This window comes from Entamoeba histolytica, genomic scaffold (assembly GCF_000208925.1).
Source record: "Entamoeba histolytica HM-1:IMSS scf_1104750517767 genomic scaffold, whole genome shotgun sequence".
Classification (NCBI taxonomy): domain Eukaryota; phylum Evosea; order Mastigamoebida; family Endamoebidae; genus Entamoeba; species Entamoeba histolytica.
Window position 1 is genome coordinate 87501 of NW_001914878.1, and position 21437 is coordinate 108937.

Genomic DNA, 21437 nt, shown 5'->3' on the forward strand with positions numbered 1-21437 from the left:
ATCCACATACTTACACTTTTTCTTGATAAAGTTAAATGCTTATTAAATAAATTGATAACTGATAAAAAAATAAGCCATAAATAGATAAAAAAGAGGTGAGTTAGTGATTTATTCTATAACACGAGAGGAACAGTTACTTTTCTTTCATGAGTCTCAGTGATGAAAGCAAATGTTTTCATTGTTGAGATAAATTCTTCATTTAATACATCAGCCTGAGGATGTTCTAAAACTCCACAGAAATATCCCCAAAGTTTCTTTTGAGTTGTTTCGTATGAATCACGATACATTATTTTAAACATTTTTTCAAGTAATTCTCTTACTTCTTGGCACTTGTCATAAGCAGTCATTCTGATAATATCTCCAATACCTTTTGTATTAATGATTTCATCGGATACTTTCTTTCTTAAGTCACTCATTTGTTTTAATTCTTTGTTAATGAGTTCCATTTCAAATAACTCAGTCTCTGAAATATTATCTTTTGCTTTAACTTCATCAATGATAAGTGAATGAGTCATTTGGACAGCAGGTAACACAATTTCATTTACTTCTGATTTAATCCATTTCAATAACAATTGAATAATATCCTTATTTTCTGAAGCAAATTTTTGCCAATGAGATGGTCTTTTTCTTGATAATTTTGCTGTTTTAACAAGGAAATCAGTAATTTCCTTTCTCTCTTTTCCTTCAAGTAATTTAGTAACTCTTTCATATTTTTTCTTATCAGTGGCTTGGTGATATAAATATGAGCTTCCTGATAATTCATACAATAATTGTTTTGAAACAACACCTCGTGGAATATTTCCTTGTGTTTCTAGTTGAATAATTGCTTCTAACACTCCTTTCCATTTATCTCCATTTAATAATGGCATCTTATTTGTTCTATAACTTACTTGTAAATAAAATAGAGTTTGAAGAATATCAATAGTTAAGTCAACTGCTTTCATTTCTTTTGTTTTATACAATGGAATAGCATGATGTTTACCTTTATACATAATAGTAATTTCATTCTTTGGTACTAAATCAATCTCTTTACTAATCATATTATGAAGAATATCTTCAATGCTCTTACAATCCATTTGTTGACAAATAATTCTACTTAAAGAAACGCTTGGTATTAATAAATTACCTTTAAAGAAATTAGGTTCTCCAAAATTCCTTAGTGATTCCACAAATGAATCATACGCTTTGCCATCAAATGATTTAATAAGAGCTCTTATTAATTCAAAGGAATGAAAAGCAATAAGTGGGTTAGTACTAAACATTTTCATTTGTTTAATAAGATAACATACCAAGTTATTTAATAAATCTGAATTTGGATTATCAATAGGTTGAGTAGTTAAACAAACATAAATTAATTGACAAACACGTAAAAATACTTGAGGGTCAGTTGGAGCTTGTTGTGAAATAAGTGATGAAATAATTTTACAATTAACTTCTGATAATGGCTTTAATTTCAATGACATTTTTTCTTTAAATTGGTTAAATTCTATAGGTTTTATTATCTCATTACACAATGCATCTAAAGCAACAACCCCATATCGTTCATCGCTAAGATAATTAATTAATACATTAGACATAACTGTATTACAGTCTCGAATTTCTAATAAATGAACAAATAATTTACAACACTGATAAACCATACTACTTCTATTTTCTGTTGCATTTTGAATATGAAGAAGAATTTTTTCTATTAAATTAATCATTGCATTTTGTGCATCTTCTGTTTTAAATGCACTTGGTTGTTTGTTCATTATACTTACTGCTTTTAACAAAAACACTGAAAGTAATCTATATGCATGTCGTGGAGTAATACTCTTTAATTCTTTAATTAATAATGAAATAACGTTTTGTTTCAATTCAGACATTGAAGGAGATAGATATCTCAATATCTGCATTAAAGAGTCATGTACAAAAGCATTAACTGGATCAAATATTTTTTCTATCATTGTTTCATTGACCTCATTGATAAATTTCTGTGTTTGTTTATCCATATTTAATTCAAAATATCTTAGAAGTAACATTAAGGTGGTATTACAAATATGGTGAATTGGCATAATCAGTGGGAGTTGTTCTCCTTCTTCTCTTAATCCTACTTTCATTCTTAATTCATTGAATCCAATAACATTTTTGGAAATACCAAATGCCTCAACTTTTGATGGATATGAAAGATGTTCAGCAGTTATACAATCAAATAATGTAATATCAATTTTAGGATCAGTAACTACAACTTCATTGTTCATCAATGGAACTGTGAGAATATTTCCTCTATTATGTAAAGTAACTTCTCTTCCTTTGACTAGTATTTTGATTGGAATAGTGTCAGCTTTGAAATGTAATCTAATAACTTTAATAACCATATCCTTATTCAAATTAGTGATAATCAATCTATTATAATATACTTTCTTTCCATCAATATCATTGAAAGTATTATCAGTCTCACATTTACTTTGAACATATGCTAATTTAGTAATATCACAATCAGTTCCTTTGACACTAGTAACTTCAGTAGTAGTTTCAGAAATATAATCAATAGAACGAGCACCTTCATTAAACACTGCAATTGAAATTGAGCCAACTCTAGGCTCAAGTGCAATACCACCAATAGGCTTATTTAAAATATTATCCAATTCAATGCACTCTTTTTTGAATGTAACATATTGAAGTTCATAACTTTTTTGAGAATAAGTCATATAGAATGAACGTTTATAAGGCAATTTAACCCAACAAGTAGGGGAGAAGCGTGGGATAATAAAGTATTGAGAAAGAGAATAATTGCAAGAATCAAATTTACTGATAATACAATGTTTTGTTGTACTTAATGCAATTGCATCAATATCTACTAAATAATCCATAAAGACAATAGTCTCTCTTTTTGTCATATTAAGGGTAATATGTTTGTTTAATATTTTAAACCTTCCTGGTACTAACGGTCTATCAACAATGTGAACAAATAATTCTCCATTTTGATTAGAAACAATTAATACATATTGTTTGTCAGTATATGACAATATAACTCCACTATAAATAATAGAGTCAATTGAATATTCTTCTGTGGTAATTGTTCCATTTTCATATTTACCAATCCTAACAAATTTATCAGTAAAAACAGCAAACTCATTTGTAGTTCCAAGCCAATGAATTTTATGGATAATTGTATCTTCTGATTCATTAACAATAGAAATTAATTTTTCTTCATCAAAAACTAGCAGATCAACGTTGTTCATTGAAGCTAAAAGAAGAATTCCATCAGAACATTTATGTGCTTTAATGGAACGAATGGCATATTCAACTGAGAAACTTTCTGAACCTCTAAATACATTTGCCTCATCTACAACTCTATATAACCTATTTGTTCCATCATATGAGAGAATATTTTGTTCAGAAATAAAAAATTCATCTTCAACTTCATCAAGATTATTTAATTGTAATTGCTCTTTTGTAATTAATTCTTTAGAAAGATATCTTTCATTAGTTTTAATAATTTGAATTTCAGAATTATTAAATAACCCATCATAAAATGAAATTTCATCAACAGATGCTCTAAACATGTAATGGGACATATTAACAAAGAAATTGAATATTTGTTCTCCTAACTTATTGTCATCTCTAATAGCTGCTTCAATAGCCTTAGAAACAACGTTGTCTAATTGAACTTCACTCTTTTTACAACCAATATCTATTTCAAACAACCTTGCCATTTCTCTATTTGTTATTTTTTCAATACAAAGAGCTTCTCTATTATCAACTACAATAGGTTTTTTACACTTACACTCTTCACATTCACATGATTTTTCAATCATTCCAACATAATCTACATCAACTCCTCGTTCAACACAAGATTTACTACAATCAACACAAAGATACTTCTTTTTAGAATGCTCACCAACAGAAAACATCTTTTGCAAAAATGGCTTTGGTCCCACTAACTCTTTACTACATTGTAATGGTTTTGGAGTAATTTCAGAAATATAATTCATATCCCCAGTTCTTCTTGAAGAGTCTTTAATTTGACAGAACAGATAATAAACCATTCTTAATAATTCACTAAATGGTTCACAGTCTTTTAATGATTTTGCTTTTTCAATTGTAATAGATTCAAACCATTTCATGATACCATTAACAATGATTTTTCCTTCTTTTTGTTTAGAAACATAATTAAAAATCGTTCTAAAATATTTCTTGATATATTGTCCATTACTTTCAACAACTAATGGAACAGATTCAATTAACTTCTCTAATATATCTTTTTTAACAGTTTCTTCTTTTCCCATAACAGTTTCAAAGAAATCAAATAATTCATTACTTTCTTTCTCACCACTTTCAACAAATTTCTTATTTTCTTCAGTTCCAATAATCTTTTGAATACACCATTCTCCAAACGCTGGATTTTTCCATCCTTTCATTGCACTAGAAAATTTCTTTTTCATTTCCTCATCTCCTTCCATTAATGTTTGTAAATATTCTTCTATTCGTCTTAAAACTACTTTGTCTTTTACTTTACCACCAACTAATAAATATAATTTCATATCTGACTCTCCAAATTGTCTTGTTTTATTCAAATAGTAATCAACTTTCTTCACTTTTTGTTTGATTTGTTTTACTGCTTGTTCCATCACATTTAAACAGTCAGTAACACACTCAACTGTTCCATCATCAACTTTCTCTCTTTGAAGAATGAAGTTTAGGAATTGATCCCCTCGGAATAATTTAGATTCTTCAATTAAAATTGGTGATGTTTGTTCTCCTCCCATTCTTAAAGCTAATTCAATGGCTCTTTCTTGTGTATATTTAAATCCTTTATCAGGAATGATCATTAATAATGTATTCATCAATGATGTAGATTCAAAATTGTTTTTGACATTTGCTTGAATAGAGATTAATGTTGATAAAGTGATAATAGATTTAACAATTTTTTGAGTTGAAGATACCGTAGCAAAATAAGCCCTATCACATAGTCTAATAGGACAACTAACTGAAGCATCAAGAATATGTTGTAATGGATGATAAAACTCATCTTTCCATAAATATAATTTTGTTCCCCATTTGTCTGTAATAAAATGAATTGTTTCATCTGTTAAAACCATAGAACTGATATATTTATTTAATGACTCTTGTTGTACACCTTCAAATAATACATTGATAATAGCATCTTTCTTCCAATTTACATTATTACCTCTCATTGTATCAACAATAATTCCTCTGTCTAAACCAATAATTCCTCCAAGCTGTTGGCTTTTAACACAATTTACATATTTTTCTAATAATGCACCACAAATTTCAAAGAATTCTTTAGGTGATTTGAAAATAATATCTCTTATTCCTTCATTTAATTTTTCTGGTGAATCAATGGGTTGTGACCATTCTTCTCTTTTCTTTAATAATTTTCTTTTTCTTCTAGTATCACTTTCAAGCACTTTTGTTTCTAAAGCCTCTACAACAATATCTTCATTTTTATTAATTTTAGAATCCTTCTTTAATAAATTTTTTAACCCTTTTAATAAACCTTCATTTCTAATTTCTTTTTCTTCTTCAGCAAGTTTCTTTAAATCATTTTGAACTCTTTTCTTTTCTTCTTTATCAACCTTCCTTTTTTCTTCTTCTTCCTTCATTTCCTTTATTGCTTTTTCAAACTTCTTTTTGTCTTCTTCTGTTTGAGTTAATTTTTCAACTTTAAGAGCTTCTTCATGGTTTTTCTTTCTTAAAGCTAATTGAGTTCTGTACAAGTCAAGATATTTACCATTTAATGATGCACATGTAATAAATTGAATAATTGTTTCTACAATAGCATCGATACGAATTAATTTGTTACTGTCTTGTTGAGACTTGATCTTTTGAAGTACTTCAACTAATGCCTGAATATGATTTTTAATCCTCATATTTGAAATATCAACTTCTTTGTAAAATTTAGAACGTTGTTTATCAGTTAAATAACAAAGGTTTGTCATCCAATTAACATAATGTAATAATAAATTTCCTATAGGTAATTTCTCAAAAAGGTGTCTATCTTTGAATTGGTCAATGAATGACTGAGGTGGTGGTAATAAGCACATAATCATCCATAATGAATTAAAATAATATTCTCCAAGAATAAATGTTGCACTTTGAAGTATTGGATTCTTTGGTGGTTCAACAATACAGTCTCTTAATAACCCTAATAAACGTTCGTATGTTTTTGAATAATCAGCAGTATTTGTGAGCATAACAACTGAACCGAGAGGATAATGCATTCCAAGCCTTAAATCACTAAGATAATTATCATAATTATCATATTTAGTAAATCCATAAAATCTAATATATCCATTTGATGGAGGAATATTGTCATGGGTTTCGACTGCAAATGATGCCAATGCGTCAGAATAATTTAATTTTTCAATAAAAGCAGGAATGATACAAGTATCATGTACTAAGTCTCCATGCTCTTCAAATGATCTAGATAATAATGCATTTTTAATTTCATTTAATAAGTCAGCAGAAAAGTCATTGTGATATCTCAACATATAATCAAGAATTAACAATGCTCGTGTTAGTCCAACAATTCCTTTTGCAGTTAACTTAGGTGGTATATTTTGGAACATTTTAAATAACTTTCTCATATAATTAATTCTTGATACTCTACTTAAATTATGAAAGATAAATAACATCATACATACTGTTTCATAACCAATACACTCTTCTCCTTTCCACTCATCAGTTGAAGCAATTAACCGTTCTAATGCATTAAGAAAAACATCCCATTCTTTTAAAGCTACAGGGTCATCTTTTCCTTCAATAATGTTAGTATAACTTATTCTATGAATCCATAAACGAGCAGTAAAGACAGCAAGTTCAACTGGAACAACTAAAGGATAATTATCTCTTCTTTTTTCAAGAAGAATTTGAAGGTTTGTATCTGTGATATGTCTGTTATTAACTAACTGTTTCAATAATACACGCAAATTAGTGATTGATTCTGCGTCAGATATTAATGGTCCAAATGGTGGTTTGTTATCATTATTTAATGAAACTCTTGGAGATTGTGCAATGATAATCATCCATAATGAATCCATATGTTGTCTTGAAAAATATTGTTTGACATATACCCTTAATGCTTTACAAGGAGATTCAGCAAAGATATGAACTGCAAGATACAATGGAACAATACGAGTTAGTTCATAATCCACATCATATTTTTGATATGTTTTCATTGTTTCATCTCGATCAAACCTCATCAATCGAATTTTTTCTTTAGCCTCTTCATAACCAATACCAATAAATGAAGTTAATAAAAGTGAGAATAAGGTATCTAAAAATACTCCATTTGGTGAAAGAATTAATTCTGTTAAATATTCAAATGTCTGAACAGCAAATGCATCAAATTTGTATGTATAAACCTCTAGTTGACAACTAATTCTTGAATAATTTTTGTAAGTTGATGCATCAACAACAGTGCTCAAATTAGATTGAAGACGAGAGAAAATATCTCTAGAAAATGTAAGTGCTAATGCTGTTGAATGCAAACAAGGGAGTGGTATTTCTTCTTTATTTTGAACCATTTCTATAATTCGAGTTAGTGTTTGGTCTTTAGAAAATAAAGACCCAAATAAACGTGCAGCGATGTATGCTTCTAAATTGACATAAACAACAGGATTACCAATATGTTCTTTTAAAATAAGTGATAGATTAAATAAACACTCACAAAGATAATCACAATATGTATGACATGAAATGGTTGTTTGGCATAAATGTTCATGCATTGTAACTAATACATTTGCTAATGTAACAATATCACCAACACACGTTGGTTCAATTGTTTCAAACTTTCTAATGAAATTTAATACACTCCTTACTAATCTCAATGCTCTTCCAACTCGTTGTTCATGAATAACCTCATCAACATGTTCTACATTCATATCTACTTGTTCAAGAATCATCTGACAATATTGAAGAATAGCTCCAATTGATAATAATTCCCAATTAAAAATTGTTTGATTTTCTTCAACTAATTTACCAAATACATTTTTTCCTTTTTCTTCCATTTCACTTTTACTCATTATATCTCCTGATGCTACAGCACCATGAAGAAGACTTTTTAATGAAACTGTGTTCATTTGTGGTAATGCATCTGGAATTCTTGCTTTCATAGCAACAGGAATCGTTTCATGAAGCACACCTTCAACAGCTATTTGCATAATATCAGTAGTTTCTTGTGAAACAGCAAATAATGGATAACAAATATTTTGATGAGCAGTAAATAATTTCATAACTTCAATATATGAAAAGTCTTCTGAATAACCACATAATATACTAACAGCAACTTGAATTTGTTTAAAGATATAATAATTATTAATTCCATCATTAAGATTTTCTTTTATTTCACCTGAATTAATTGATTTAATAATCTTACATGAATATCTTAAAATTTCTGTTGTAATATGTTCCAATTGTTGATAATTATTTTGTGGTTGTGTTAAACTCCATGATAAATCTACATGTGCTAATTGCCATGAAATTAATGGTAAAAATGGTGCTAAAAATTCATATTGAATTTTGTTAAGTTCTTTAGTGTCTTTTAATATTTCAACATAACAACTAACTAAATTCATATCAACTGTAGAAGTTAAAAATGTTGGTTGTTGTACACGGGCAATTAATTGATCAAAAAATTGACTTTGTAAACCAGCATTTGATTGTAACTCTTCTTTTCGTTTTTGTATCTCCTTTTTTTTAGCAGCCCTTTTTTCTAACATTTGTTTCTTCTTTAGTTCGATGTTTCTTCGGTCCTATTTTATTAATTCTAAATCTTAAAACTTTCCTTTCACTCAGAATCAACACAAACCATCTTAATGTTTTTTTCAGTTTTTTTTATTTTTTTCAATTATACTGTTTTTTCCTTATTAAATAACATTTTTTAATTTTTTTTTTTGTTTTAAAAAATAGGAAAATAATATAATTTTTTAATTTGTGTTTTTAGATTATACTATTTTAAAAGAATCTCTAAATCATTATTTGTAAATGAATATTAGAGAGTTTACTTTTATTATATTTCTAATGTTCAATTTCAGTTATGCTAAAAATCATGTTGCTGTTAGTATCAGTAATTTGCCTGAGGACATTGTTTATAATAAAACTTATTTTGATATTATTGATTATACTTTTAAAAAACTTGGTGTTTCTGTTACATTACATGCTTATCACCCAGACCCAAATAATATTTCTACAGTTCATACCATTCATGACCAGATGATGAAGGATGGAACAAATTATGCAATCATTGGAGATACTATTACTTCCACAACAAGTGAATTAATTATATGTCAAGATTCTTATGTATTCAAGCAAAAAGGTCAAGAAATACCAATCATCAGTAATTCAGCAACTTCAGATACTCTTTCTAATAAAGATGATTATCCTAATTTTATGAGAACAATTCCAGTTGACTCAGCATCATATCAATCAATTATTGAATTTATTCATTCCTTTAAAAAGAAAAAAGTTGCAATGATTTATACAAATGACCCAAGTGGAAATTCAGGATATTTTAGAGTAAATAAATTATGTAATCAAAAGAATATTGCACTTCTTGGTATTCAATATGGTGAAAATATGCCAGACATGGGAAATTTAGATGGTATTGATACAATTATTAGCAATATGTATATGGAAGAATTATTTGATACATGGAAACGTTTTCCAGAAGTACTAGAAACAAAAATGTGGGTATTACCAGATGCTGCAATGGTTATTAGTGAAGCAGATTTTGAGTTAAATGGATTTAAAGAAGTATTAAATAACAAAACAAATGTTGTTATTGCAAGTCTCTTTTCTGAAAGTAATGATATCTCTAAAGAATTGTTTGTTTTCTTTTCTTTTGTATTTCAATAAAAACTTCAATAAGAAGTAAGGCAATTAAAAAAGACAAAAAGTCATTTAATTCTTTAAATGAAAGTAGAATCAAATTAACATTAATTAGAGAATCAAAATTTGGAAGTCCTTTACCACCTCTTGGAAAAGGATATTATGACGTCGTTGTTTCACTTGTTGAAGGTTGGAAAAAGTGTGGAAATACTTATAATTTTACTAAATTTATTAGTTCAAAATTCACAGGTGCAACAGGTAAAGTCTTATTCGATTCAAATGGAGATAGAATTGGAGTGATGGGAATAAGTCGGTTATTACTTGGTAATAATGGGTATCCTGTTATTGCACAATTTGAGGATAATACCATTCGATTTGTCTCAAATTGGCAGTCTTTCATGATAGGTTATACTGAGTCTGATATTCAAAATTCTTCAACAAGACTATTAATGCTTTTTATTACATTTTATCTTTTTATATTGTGAGTATAATTGTTGAATATTTTTGTTACAGTAATTTTTTTGTTGGAGTGTTTAATATTTTAATTATACAATAAAATAAAACTTCTTTTAAACCTATTTGTATCCATTCAACTAACTGTCTAATATAATAATGGTTTTTTCGTTTTTAGTCTATCAGTGACGTTAAAAGATAAACCGTTTTAACTAAAATGGTAATAAAGGAAAAACTAATTTTCTTGTTATTATTGAACAGTAAATCAATGTTATATAAAAAAATAATAAATTAATTTTATTATGTTTAAAGAATGTGTCTATTTTATCGAAGACACTTTGTTATAAAGACTCTTCTTCTAATATTCAAGAAAGAAATTAATGCAAATCATATACCAAAAGAATAACACTTTCATTTCAAAAATGAGCTATCGATAAATAGTAATGTAGTAGTCATAAAGAGTTGAGCAAGAAATTGACTTTAAGGTATTTCTTCATGAAGTTATAGTTATCAGTATTTTTATAGTCAGTATTTACCTTAATAATAAGCAAACATAACTTCTGTAGCAAATACTCAAAATAAACAAAAACGAAAAGTAAGATTTAGTTTTGATCGTAAGATTAAACTGATAGACAAGAATAATATTTCTGATATGGAAGAGTTTTCATACCACAGTGAAGAGAGTATTACTTCTATCAAAGAACTACAAGAAACTATAGACTATGGAGATACCAAATCGGTACTAGAGTTAAACAAACACTATGATAATAATAAACAAATTCAAAATTCTATAAAGTATAACATTTTATATCCTCTTAAAAAAGAACTAATTATAAACAAACACCAAGAACATGAAGAAAATATACAATACCAAGAAGAAGAATTACTACATTTAGAAAGAAAAGCAATCAAACTAGCCAAAGAGATTGTCAAAGGGTCATGTCTTGAGAGATATTCAAATTTAATTAATTGTCATTGTAAACATTATGAAGAAGAAAAAGTACTAGAAAAACTGAGAGAAATGAACCTAGATTCTGTTATCAAAAAGATTCAATTAATAAATAAATAAATTATTCATTATGTCTCTTCAATAAAACAATTAAACTAAGAATAAAAATATTTTTTTAAGGATAGTAAAAAACAAAAAATTGTATTTATTCTTTTACAAATAAATTATTTTAAAGTTTTACGTTCATTTAATTTAACAATAATATAACTTACAATAAATGCTTTCACAGGATAGGAAGTAAAATGTAGAAAATGAAGATTTGTGTAATTTGAAAATAACTATAATTATTTTATATTTTCTTTAATATTCATTATTATCTTTTTATACTTAAATATTTGTTATTTTGAATGAAAATGATTTTTTCATTTCAATATTTCTTATCTTTATTAATTTTATTCTTTCTCAAATTTATATTTTTATTCATTAAACATAAACAATTCTGATCTAAATTTTCAGTTAATAAATTAAATTTGGTTATGTAATTTCATTCTATTATCTATGAATGAAATGTTATTTCTGGGTTATCAATTACTAAATCATTACTAATGAATTATTAAATATGAAACAATGTTATCAATATCATTAATAAATTATTTGTTTGTCATTTAAGATAATAACTTATTTTATGTACTGTGTTCTTAATATCAATTGATATGCAATGAGTCAATATCATTTATAATAAAAGTGTCAACATTCATTTCGTTTATCATTATTTGTAATTTTTTTCAATATAAATTAATATTTAATGTGCTAAAATATGTTTCAGTGATTGTGAAGATGAAAAGTCCATAAAAGTATATTTAAATGAATTGAGTCACAAAACAATGAATATGACTATCATCAAAAATATGATGTTGAAATGTATTTGTTATAATAGTACACATTTATTATTCTGAATTTATAATACAATGTATAACATTTGATTATTAATTTCTCTATAAATATCATAATTTATAATTATAATCTATTTCTAATTGAGCAAAATTCTCATTATTGAATGTACTTGTGTTGTAACATTAAATAAAATCTATACAACTGTGACTAATAATCAAAATAAATGTTGTTATGATAATAATAAATTAAGTAATAACAGTTGATAATTTTAAATAGTCTATTGATATTTCATTATTTAATATATTTATTTATCATATTATCAATAACAATATTCATTATTATATAAATCACATTTTGTTCAATCAAATAATTTAATATTATTAATTCATTTAAAACAAACCACAATCAAATATGAATTTAATTAATGAAATATAATCTCATCATTCATCATTTCAAAATGTAAATTAATTTGTTTATGAAATAAACAAAAATACATTTGAATATCAATAATTGATGTATAATTTACTTGATAAAATTATCAAATCATCTTACATTTCTCATTTCAATAAACGATGAACAAAAAGAAAAATGAGAATTAATAACTAATCACGTGAAAAACAACATGAGAACAATAAATTCAAACATTACTCAAAACAATAAATTCATATTCTAAAAATCTTGTATTTTATATTGTCATAAATTATAATCAGAAATATATAAAATTAAATGTTGACTTGGAACATACAAAAAGAATAAACAATGAAAATAAAAAGAAGTAGCACTCTTTTATATTCTCATAAATTAATACCACATAAATAAAACAATTAAATAATTCACAAGTATGAAATGGAATAAATGAAATCTGATTGATACTACATATTTTGTTTAATAAATAACATCAAATAAACATAAAAATAAAAGAATAAAAAATAAAAGACTATATTCATTTTATTGATTAATTTAAAAAAAAGATACCAATAAAATACAATTAAATGAATATAAATGAATAATAAGAATGAAAACTTTCTTTCATTTATATTAAATAATTTATTATCATTGCTATATCATTACTATTTTATTTATTATATTACCATTAACTGAAATCTCCTTCATCTACTATATTAAACTTTCAATAAAATGATTCTTTACAAAAAGTAATCAAAAAATTTCTTAAATGGAATAAATAAAAATGACTATATCCCCAGAAGATACATTAAAATAATTTTAATTAATTTAAAACAAAAGAGTCAATAAACTTTAATAAATGGAGATAGTCTTTGTTAAAGAAGGTTTAAAGAAGAAATAATTATAGTCATATGATATTAATTTTTTAAAGATAAAAATAACCTAAAACAATCATAATACACTTTGTAATAATTTAAATCAAAACTAATATATCAGATTTTGCTAACAAAAGTAGTTTATAACCAGAAAAGTGATTAATTTGGTTGAATTTGATATTCAAAATAATAACAGTAATTTTTGTAACGTTTAGTTAAGTTTAATTCATTATAATTATTGAAAAAATATTTGTTATTACAAAACAAGTTTGAAAAGATATTCTAATCCAAATTGAATCAAATAAATAACTTATATGTATTAGTACAACAAATAATGGTTTGAAATATTAGTAAAACATCTAACAATAACTTAAATAAATATTAACTTTTATATAAATTAAATAAAGAATATAATTGAGCATGATAAAAACACAGTTAAAGTTTGTTAATAAGCTAATGAAGAAAAAATTAATTGGATGAATTGAGTTCATTTGTTTGTAGTTCCATAACTTTTTGTCTAAGAATACAACACTCTTTTTTTAAACAGTCCACAGACAATCTTAATTCTTTATTTTCACCTTCAAGTTCATACTCTCTATCAATCATCCAACTTGTCATTTCTTCAGCAGCATTTATTACATTAACACTAACAACATCTTTTTTTCCTTTGACTATATCAAAGACAGTTTCAAATCCATCTCCAAATACACTTGAGATTCGGTTCATTTCAGACCTAATCACTTGAACTATATCATTGTAACTTTCATCTTGTTCTGACCGTTTAACTCCTTTAAATGAAGTTGCAAAAGAAAGAGGTCCAGTAATAATACCTCTATAGAATGTATTAACAGAACTAATAAATAATGTCTCTTCTCTTGTAGTTAATGTTTCATGTTTGTCATCACTAAACCTTGAAAAGATTTTACCGTTTGCCATTTTTAATAAACTTTGTAACTTCTTTAATAATTGAGGAGTTTGAGCTAATGGTGGAAGGATAAAACGAAGGAATATTAATGTTTCTAATACATGTTTTGAAGCTTCCTCTCCTCTAATAAGGTAGACTGAATTGTATATATGCCTTAAAATATAACGTAAATGAGGTGGCAACAAACAGGTATTTTTTGTAATTGAGACTGCCATTTTTTCTAATACATCTTTAATAGTACAAGCCAACAATAAACCATTTAAAGAATCATCTCCTGTTAATATACTCGGTTGGTTTTTTGTTTTAACTTCTTTAATTATCTCTTGAATTGGAGAAATAATGAGTTGAAGAAATTCATTACAATAATTCTTTAAATATTCTGAAAATACTCTAGTGAAAACACTGTTTCCTCTAAAAAGTTCATTATTATAGTTAGTTGTTTCAATTTCAATATCAGAGAGGTTAGTAATTAAATGAGTTAACTTTCCTCTTGACTTGAAGAATTTAAGTAAAATACGAATATGGTAACTATTGTAATCACTTTTACTTATTAACTAAGTAAAGTGAGTAGAATATTCTAACTGAAAATATTTGTTGAGATTATTAAACCAATATTCTCAAATAAAATTTTTAATAATAGTAACAAACTGCTTGAGAGTATGAATATAATAAACGACTATTTTTTTCTAAAAACATTGATGCTAAAACTTCTTCATTTGATGGTCTTAAAGTATTAACATGTCTATCAACTTGTCTATGAACGGTATGTAAGTATTTTTTAACTGGTGTATTTATACCTTCAGTTGAACAACAATAAATGGGGGATTGACAAGTATTATGACTTCCAATAGAACTTTTTGAAGAACAAATTGAACCATCAGGTGTCATGCTTGCCGAATTTGATATTTGTAATGTTTGGTCTTGACTAAGGAAAACATCAGAAGAACAGTTAGGGACACTAGTCTTTCTCCTAAGAGTACGAGCCATATCAAAACAATTTAATTGATGCGATTCTAAGATTTCAATCTTAATTTATTTCATTTCCTAAAATAAATTAATGTTCTAAATATAAAACATAGGGGTCAGAATAACACTTTCATTTTAAAAATTCTAGCTTTTAATTCTTTCCTTTTAATTTCGTAAATTATTATTTTACATTCCTTTTTTTAAATGAGTCTTTTTAAACTTTTCTTGGATTGGTTATCATCATTCACCAACTCATACCAAAATCAGAGTCATAAAAAACTTTTTCATAAATATTGTTGTTATTTCAAAAATAATTACATTCCAAATTTTTCTTATTGAGAAAATGAGAATTGAAAACACAATACTATTGTCAAAAAAATTCAATAAAAACTCTTCATTAATTTCATCTCCTTTTTTTTTCTATCTTTTCATGTATAATCAAAATATCACTTTTTTATTTATTCATTTTAGACCTATGTTAATAGACAAAACTGACTCCATAAAGTGTTTATTTAGTGTTTTGTAGTATTAATTTGTTTTAATACTAACGTCATCTTATAAAATGAAACATTAAAACAATATTTATTAAAATAAAACGATATGATTTATAATTTTTTTTCATTTTCTATTAACGTTAACTCCAACCAAAATATATTTTTTTTTTTATTTTTATCTCTAAATAAACCCAAATAATAGTAACTTATTCTTTAGAGTTTTATATTTTAAAAAACATTCAAAGACATGTTTGAATGCCATACACCATTTGGTTATTGGTTTTCAAAAAATTCTAATAAAAAATTAACAAACAACATTGAATGATTTTAAGATTTTTTCAAGTTATTTTAAAAAGAAAACTATAATAAAAAATGATGAAGATGTCTTTAAATAAAAAATTGAATTACTGTAAAATAAAGACAAAAATTATTTTATACTCAAATCATACTTATTTAAAAAAATATCTTTTTTAGAGTTGCTTCAAAATGTTTTACGCAGACTTACTAACATTTCCTTTCATGACTATATAATTCTGCCATCTTTTTTCAAAGAAAAAAACGAAAAAAGAAAGGACTAAGAAAATACTCATTTCGTTGTATGAATCTATGAAATATTAAAAAAACTAATACTCCGAAAAATAATGGTAGAAAAAAATGATAAAGAGTATAATTTATTTTCAGATGAAAATAAAGAAATTTATTAGTTTTTTTTTTCTCCTTAAAAAGACAATTAATTGTTGATCAATTTATTAGCAAAACTAATTCATTAGAATTAAATTATGTTTTGGCAATAATTCTGAATGAGTTGTTTTAATTTATTCTTCTTCTATTCCATTGATACAATCATTGATAAATAGCTCTTAAAAACACTAACTATTTCATAACCCAAATAAAAAAGAGATGTTTATGATGTGTTTTAAAAATATAATATTAAATTGGTAGGTATTGTGATACACAATTTGGTGAATATATGTAACTAAACTATGATTTATTGTGCAACTGAAATAACAATTCTATTTATTTCAATAGTTATTCTACTTTATGTATATTTGTTATGTCATACCTGATTAATTCTTTTGTTTCTTCTCATTATTATTCTCAACTAAAGCATTTAAACTACACTACTTAACATTATTGTTTATTGTTAAATCTTTGAAAGTACCTCTTAATCATTTTTATAACTTCAATTACTTCTTCTGTAACTCTTTTCTACTTTTCTTTTTGTGATTTTTTATTCACATCCAGACAGTAATACTATTTATTGTTTAATCCGCTCAGATTTGATAAGACGGGTGATTAGATTAATGAGAAAAAAAAAACAACAAATTAAAGCTCAAAAAAACAAAAAAAACAATTTAAATCAATAGAAGAGAAAAACCACATTTTTATATTATAACAAATAAATACTTCAATGAGAAATAAAAAAGTAAAATAAAGTTTGTATAACATAAGTCCAACACCTAAGCAACACAAACCTATCACTTATTTAACACCATTTATGAAAAGGAAAAAGGTTAATAGAACTTTAGTTCTCTTTTAAATATTTTCTCATCAATAATTCTTTTTAAATTTGTAGCTGGGGAAATAATTCAATTCATTATTTAGTTACAATAACTATCATAAATACTAACCAGTGATAATACTTTAACATTCATTAATTTGAATTGAACCTAAACCTTCTAAATACTCTCATTAAAAACTTTTGTTGATACAGAACTGGGTTGAATTTCTTTTGGTATATCTCCTTTTAAGAAAAGAAACAAAAAAGTGTTTCAACTTCATAAGGCAAAACAAAACTTCGTCATCTATTATTAAACTTCTCAAAGAAAGTTTTTTCAAATTTTATTCAAGAAAAGAAAGAAAAAGAGGAAAGAACTAACCGAAAAAAGAAGAGAAGAAAGATCTAGAAGAAGAGAAAGAAGAAAAAAAGAGTCTGGACAAAATGAAAAAAAGAATCTGGACAAAGAGAAAAAAAAGAAGAGAATATATAAAGAGGAACTGAAAGAAAGAAATACATAGGAATGAAAGCATTGGAAGTAGTAAAAGACTTATATTGGGTAGGAGTATTTGATAAAGAATTACGAGTGTTTGATATAATAATGACAACACCATATGGAACTTCATACAATTCATTTTTATTAAAAAGTGAGAAAGGCAATGTATTATTTGAAACATGTAAAGAGAATTTTGCAGGAGAGTGTTTAGAGAGAATAGAAGATGTCATAGGAAAAGAAGGAAAATTAGATTATATCGTATTAAATCATACTGAACCAGATCACAGTGGATCATTAGTTCACATATTAGAGAAATACCCAGAAGCAACAGTAATTGGAACTATGGCAGCATTAAATAATATTAAATACATTGGACATATTAAAGAAAATACAAAGACATTAAATTCAGGAAAGATTAAAACACTTGACTTAGGAAATTATCACTTAAAATTCCTTATTCAACCATTTTTACATTGGCCAGATACTATGATGACAGTTATTGAAGAAATGAAAGTATTAGTTAGTTGTGATGTTTTTGGAGGACATTATGCAGATGAAAGAGTATTTAATGACCAAATGATGGAGAGAATTAAAGATATGGATGATGCATATAAACACTATTTTGATTGTATTTTTGGACCATTTAAAAATTATGTAATTAAAGGACTTGATATGATTGAAACACAAATGGGATTCCCAAGCGATGAACTTAAAGCTATTTGTTGTAGCCATGGACCTGTTTTAAGAACACACATTAAAGAAAATATCGAAAGATATAGACAATGGGCACAACCTATTGCTTTAAAAAATAAAGTTGTTATTGCTTATGGATCTGCTTATGGATATACTCAAAAAATGGCAGAACAAATTAGTGAAGGAATTAAATCTACTGGTGTTGAAGTTAAGATGTTTAATATTGTAGAGTCTTCTGTTGGTGATGTTTTAAAGGAATTTGAAGATGCTAAAGGTTTACTTTTAGGTACACCTACTTTAGTTAATGATACTATTCCTCCTATTATGCAAATTGCATGTAGTCTTAATCCAACTATCCATTGTAATAGATTTGTTCAATGCTTTGGTTCATTCGGTTGGAGTGGTGAAGGTGTTAAAAACTTATCAGCTAGAATCGTTCAATTAAAAGTTCACCAACCTGTTGAACCTTTATCTATTAAATTCCAACCTAATTCTAATGAATTACAAACATGCTTTGAATGGGGAAAGAAATTTGCTGAGGCCCTTAAAGCTTAATCCTTTTTTTCTTTGATTTTTCTGTTCTTTTTCTTACTATTTAAGAGGTTTTAAAGTTATAAACATCGTACAAATTTAAAATGAATTATAGTTTTTAAATACATTCATATTCTAGTTAGTTATGATGCTATCTTTAGTTAGAAAGTGTCTTACTCAACATTGAAAGAATGATGGTTATTATTTGTTTATTGGTTTTATATTTATTTTGTTCTAAATTGTATTAAGCACCAAACCAATGAACAATTTACTATTTGATAGTAAATCAGTTTTATTAAGGAATATTTTTTATGGAATTAGATATTAGTTTGATAAATTATTTACTGTCTAGTCATATTTTGTAAATGCATTCCAATCTACATGTTTTCAATCTACTCTAACGATTAGACTTAGTATTATTTAGAAATTGGAGGAAGAAAGTAAGTCCATATATATAATATATTTAAGTGTTATCCATTCATTCATTTTGTTTGTATTTAAACATACTCATTCTTTAAGTGATTTTACATTTTCAAAATTATGTCATGTTATTATTTTCAATAAACAACTTATTAATGATTTAGGAAGTTTAGGTGATAATTTAGAACGTTTCACTTCTTCAATGTCTCAAACATCAAAAGATGATGTTGAATACTAGAGATAAAAGTTGAGAGAAGTTGACTAAAATACTGATCAAAAATAATGAAACCAATGAAAGTGTGTATCTAAGTCATATACCATCATTAATTCATTTAAAAAGACTAAAAGTATAAAGAGAAGAATAGTAGAACAAAACTTGGTATTTGATGATATGTATTTAATAGATTAAGTAATACACCCCTTGAGTATTACAACCAAACATACCAAGACTAAGATTTGTAGGATTAGGTAACACAGTAGTCATTAGTACAGTTAATGAAGATGATATTTGATTACTTAAAGATACTTTATTATTATCAACAGAAAATCATAAAGAAGGAAATATATTGATATTAAAAAAGAAATGTAAAATAATGAATAAATCAAACAGAAAGAATAAACCCGAAATTCAAGCATACATTAATATTATATTAACGAACAATGAATGGATAAAATTAGTAAAAAAAAGTAATGAAAAAAGATGAATTAATGAGAGTTGAGAAGAGAGATAATAATAAAGACAATGAAATAATGAAATAATCATATATTATAATATTAAAAAAGTAAATTTAATTCAATTAAAACATTGATGGAAATAAAGTTAAATTGATAATTAATAAAAAAAATTATAAGTATAAATTAATCAAAATTAATAATTTTTAAACAATTCCAAAATTATTTATTAATAATGTTTAAACTATTTTATTTTAGTTTCTTTTTTTTTTAATAATTTAATAAAAATTAATACTTTTAATTTATAACATAAAACCATAATATTATTATTAAATATTTTATAACTTTTAACAACACTTTTTCTTGAATATTTATTTATTCCTTTTCTTTCTTTTTAATTCATTTTTATTTTGGTGATTGAAGTCAAATACCTTTATGTTACGTCACTACTTAACTTCAACAAAATAATCTGCAAATATTTTATACAAACTTAAGTAGTGAAAAAACAGCTAAGCAGAATATAAAAAATGTCACAACAAACAAAAAATAAATCTATCAACACATACAAGAAATAAAATGAAAGAAATACAAAGACATCTACATTAGTAAAGGAAAATTGAAGAAAATTATTACAAATATTTACAAAAAAGAGAGCGTATTGTATTGTTTACACAAGTTTCTAATGATACAACTTAATAACATTCTTGTTAACAATTTTATTATTATTTTTAATTCATTGAGTGGTTTAGTAAATTGTTTGTGGTAGTTAACAAAAATAATTCCTATAATAATTCCAATAATTGTTGATATACTATCATTCCTTTCACTATTGTTTTTGAATAATGAAGTTTGTTTTGTAATGTGATTTATTATAAATGCTTTCATTACTTCTATACCTTCTAACATTCCTGTTTTTAACATTCCAATATCTGAACAACATCTATTTTCTGGAGAGAAGAGTAATGAAATATGTCCAAGAATCATTTTGACATATTTACAATTATTTTGAATAAGACTTGGTGAATTTGGTGTTGTCAACCATTCTTTGTATATTTTTAAACATCGTATTTTTCTATTTATGTCAGTCGATGTTTCAGATAATGATGAAAAACATGTTCCTAATATTGTCAATGTAAACATTAGTTTGTCATGTTGGTCCAAAGATGATGTATCAACTTTTCCACTTTCAAAATCATTCAATATTGAATCAATTGATGTAAAAACCCAGTCTTTTAGACTATAAACTAATAACCCTGTGTCACCTTTAAAATCTTCTTCGTTAACTAATCCAAGTGAAACAGCAGCATATAAAATCATTCTTTTATTTTATAG

General features: G+C 25.5%; 6 protein-coding genes across 6 annotated transcripts; 3 read left to right on the plus strand and 3 right to left on the minus strand.

Annotated features, from left to right (window-relative positions):
• Positions 1-113: 113 nt before the first annotated feature.
• EHI_096670 (uncharacterized protein) lies at positions 114-8726 on the minus strand (the record flags this gene model as incomplete). Its single annotated transcript, XM_651851.2, has 1 exon — positions 114-8726. One exon carries the CDS (start codon positions 8724-8726, stop codon positions 114-116), a length of 8613 nt encoding a protein of 2870 aa, XP_656943.2.
• A 265-nt stretch (positions 8727-8991) lies between these two features.
• EHI_096680 (uncharacterized protein) lies at positions 8992-10319 on the plus strand (the record flags this gene model as incomplete). The annotated part of the gene is made up of 2 exons (XM_651852.2): positions 8992-9830; positions 9878-10319. The coding sequence occupies 2 exons, from the start codon at positions 8992-8994 to the stop codon at positions 10317-10319; spliced, it is 1281 nt and encodes a 426-aa protein (XP_656944.2).
• A 620-nt stretch (positions 10320-10939) lies between these two features.
• Positions 10940-11356, plus strand: EHI_096690 (uncharacterized protein; the record flags this gene model as incomplete). Its single annotated transcript, XM_001913464.1, has 1 exon — positions 10940-11356. One exon carries the CDS (start codon positions 10940-10942, stop codon positions 11354-11356), a length of 417 nt encoding a protein of 138 aa, XP_001913499.1.
• A 2522-nt stretch (positions 11357-13878) lies between these two features.
• On the minus strand, positions 13879-15322 carry EHI_096700 (Ras GTPase-activating protein, putative; the record flags this gene model as incomplete). Its single annotated transcript, XM_651853.1, has 2 exons — positions 13879-14889; positions 14984-15322. The coding sequence occupies 2 exons, from the start codon at positions 15320-15322 to the stop codon at positions 13879-13881; spliced, it is 1350 nt and encodes a 449-aa protein (XP_656945.1).
• Positions 15323-17779: 2457 nt separating this feature from the next.
• On the plus strand, positions 17780-19037 carry EHI_096710 (type A flavoprotein, putative; the record flags this gene model as incomplete). Its single annotated transcript, XM_651854.2, has 1 exon — positions 17780-19037. Exon 1 carries the CDS (start codon positions 17817-17819, stop codon positions 19035-19037), a length of 1221 nt encoding a protein of 406 aa, XP_656946.1. The 5' UTR covers positions 17780-17816.
• A 1707-nt stretch (positions 19038-20744) lies between these two features.
• Positions 20745-21245, minus strand: EHI_096720 (uncharacterized protein; the record flags this gene model as incomplete). The annotated part of the gene is made up of 1 exon (XM_001913465.1): positions 20745-21245. One exon carries the CDS (start codon positions 21243-21245, stop codon positions 20745-20747), a length of 501 nt encoding a protein of 166 aa, XP_001913500.1.
• Between the last annotated feature and the right edge of the window lie 192 nt (positions 21246-21437).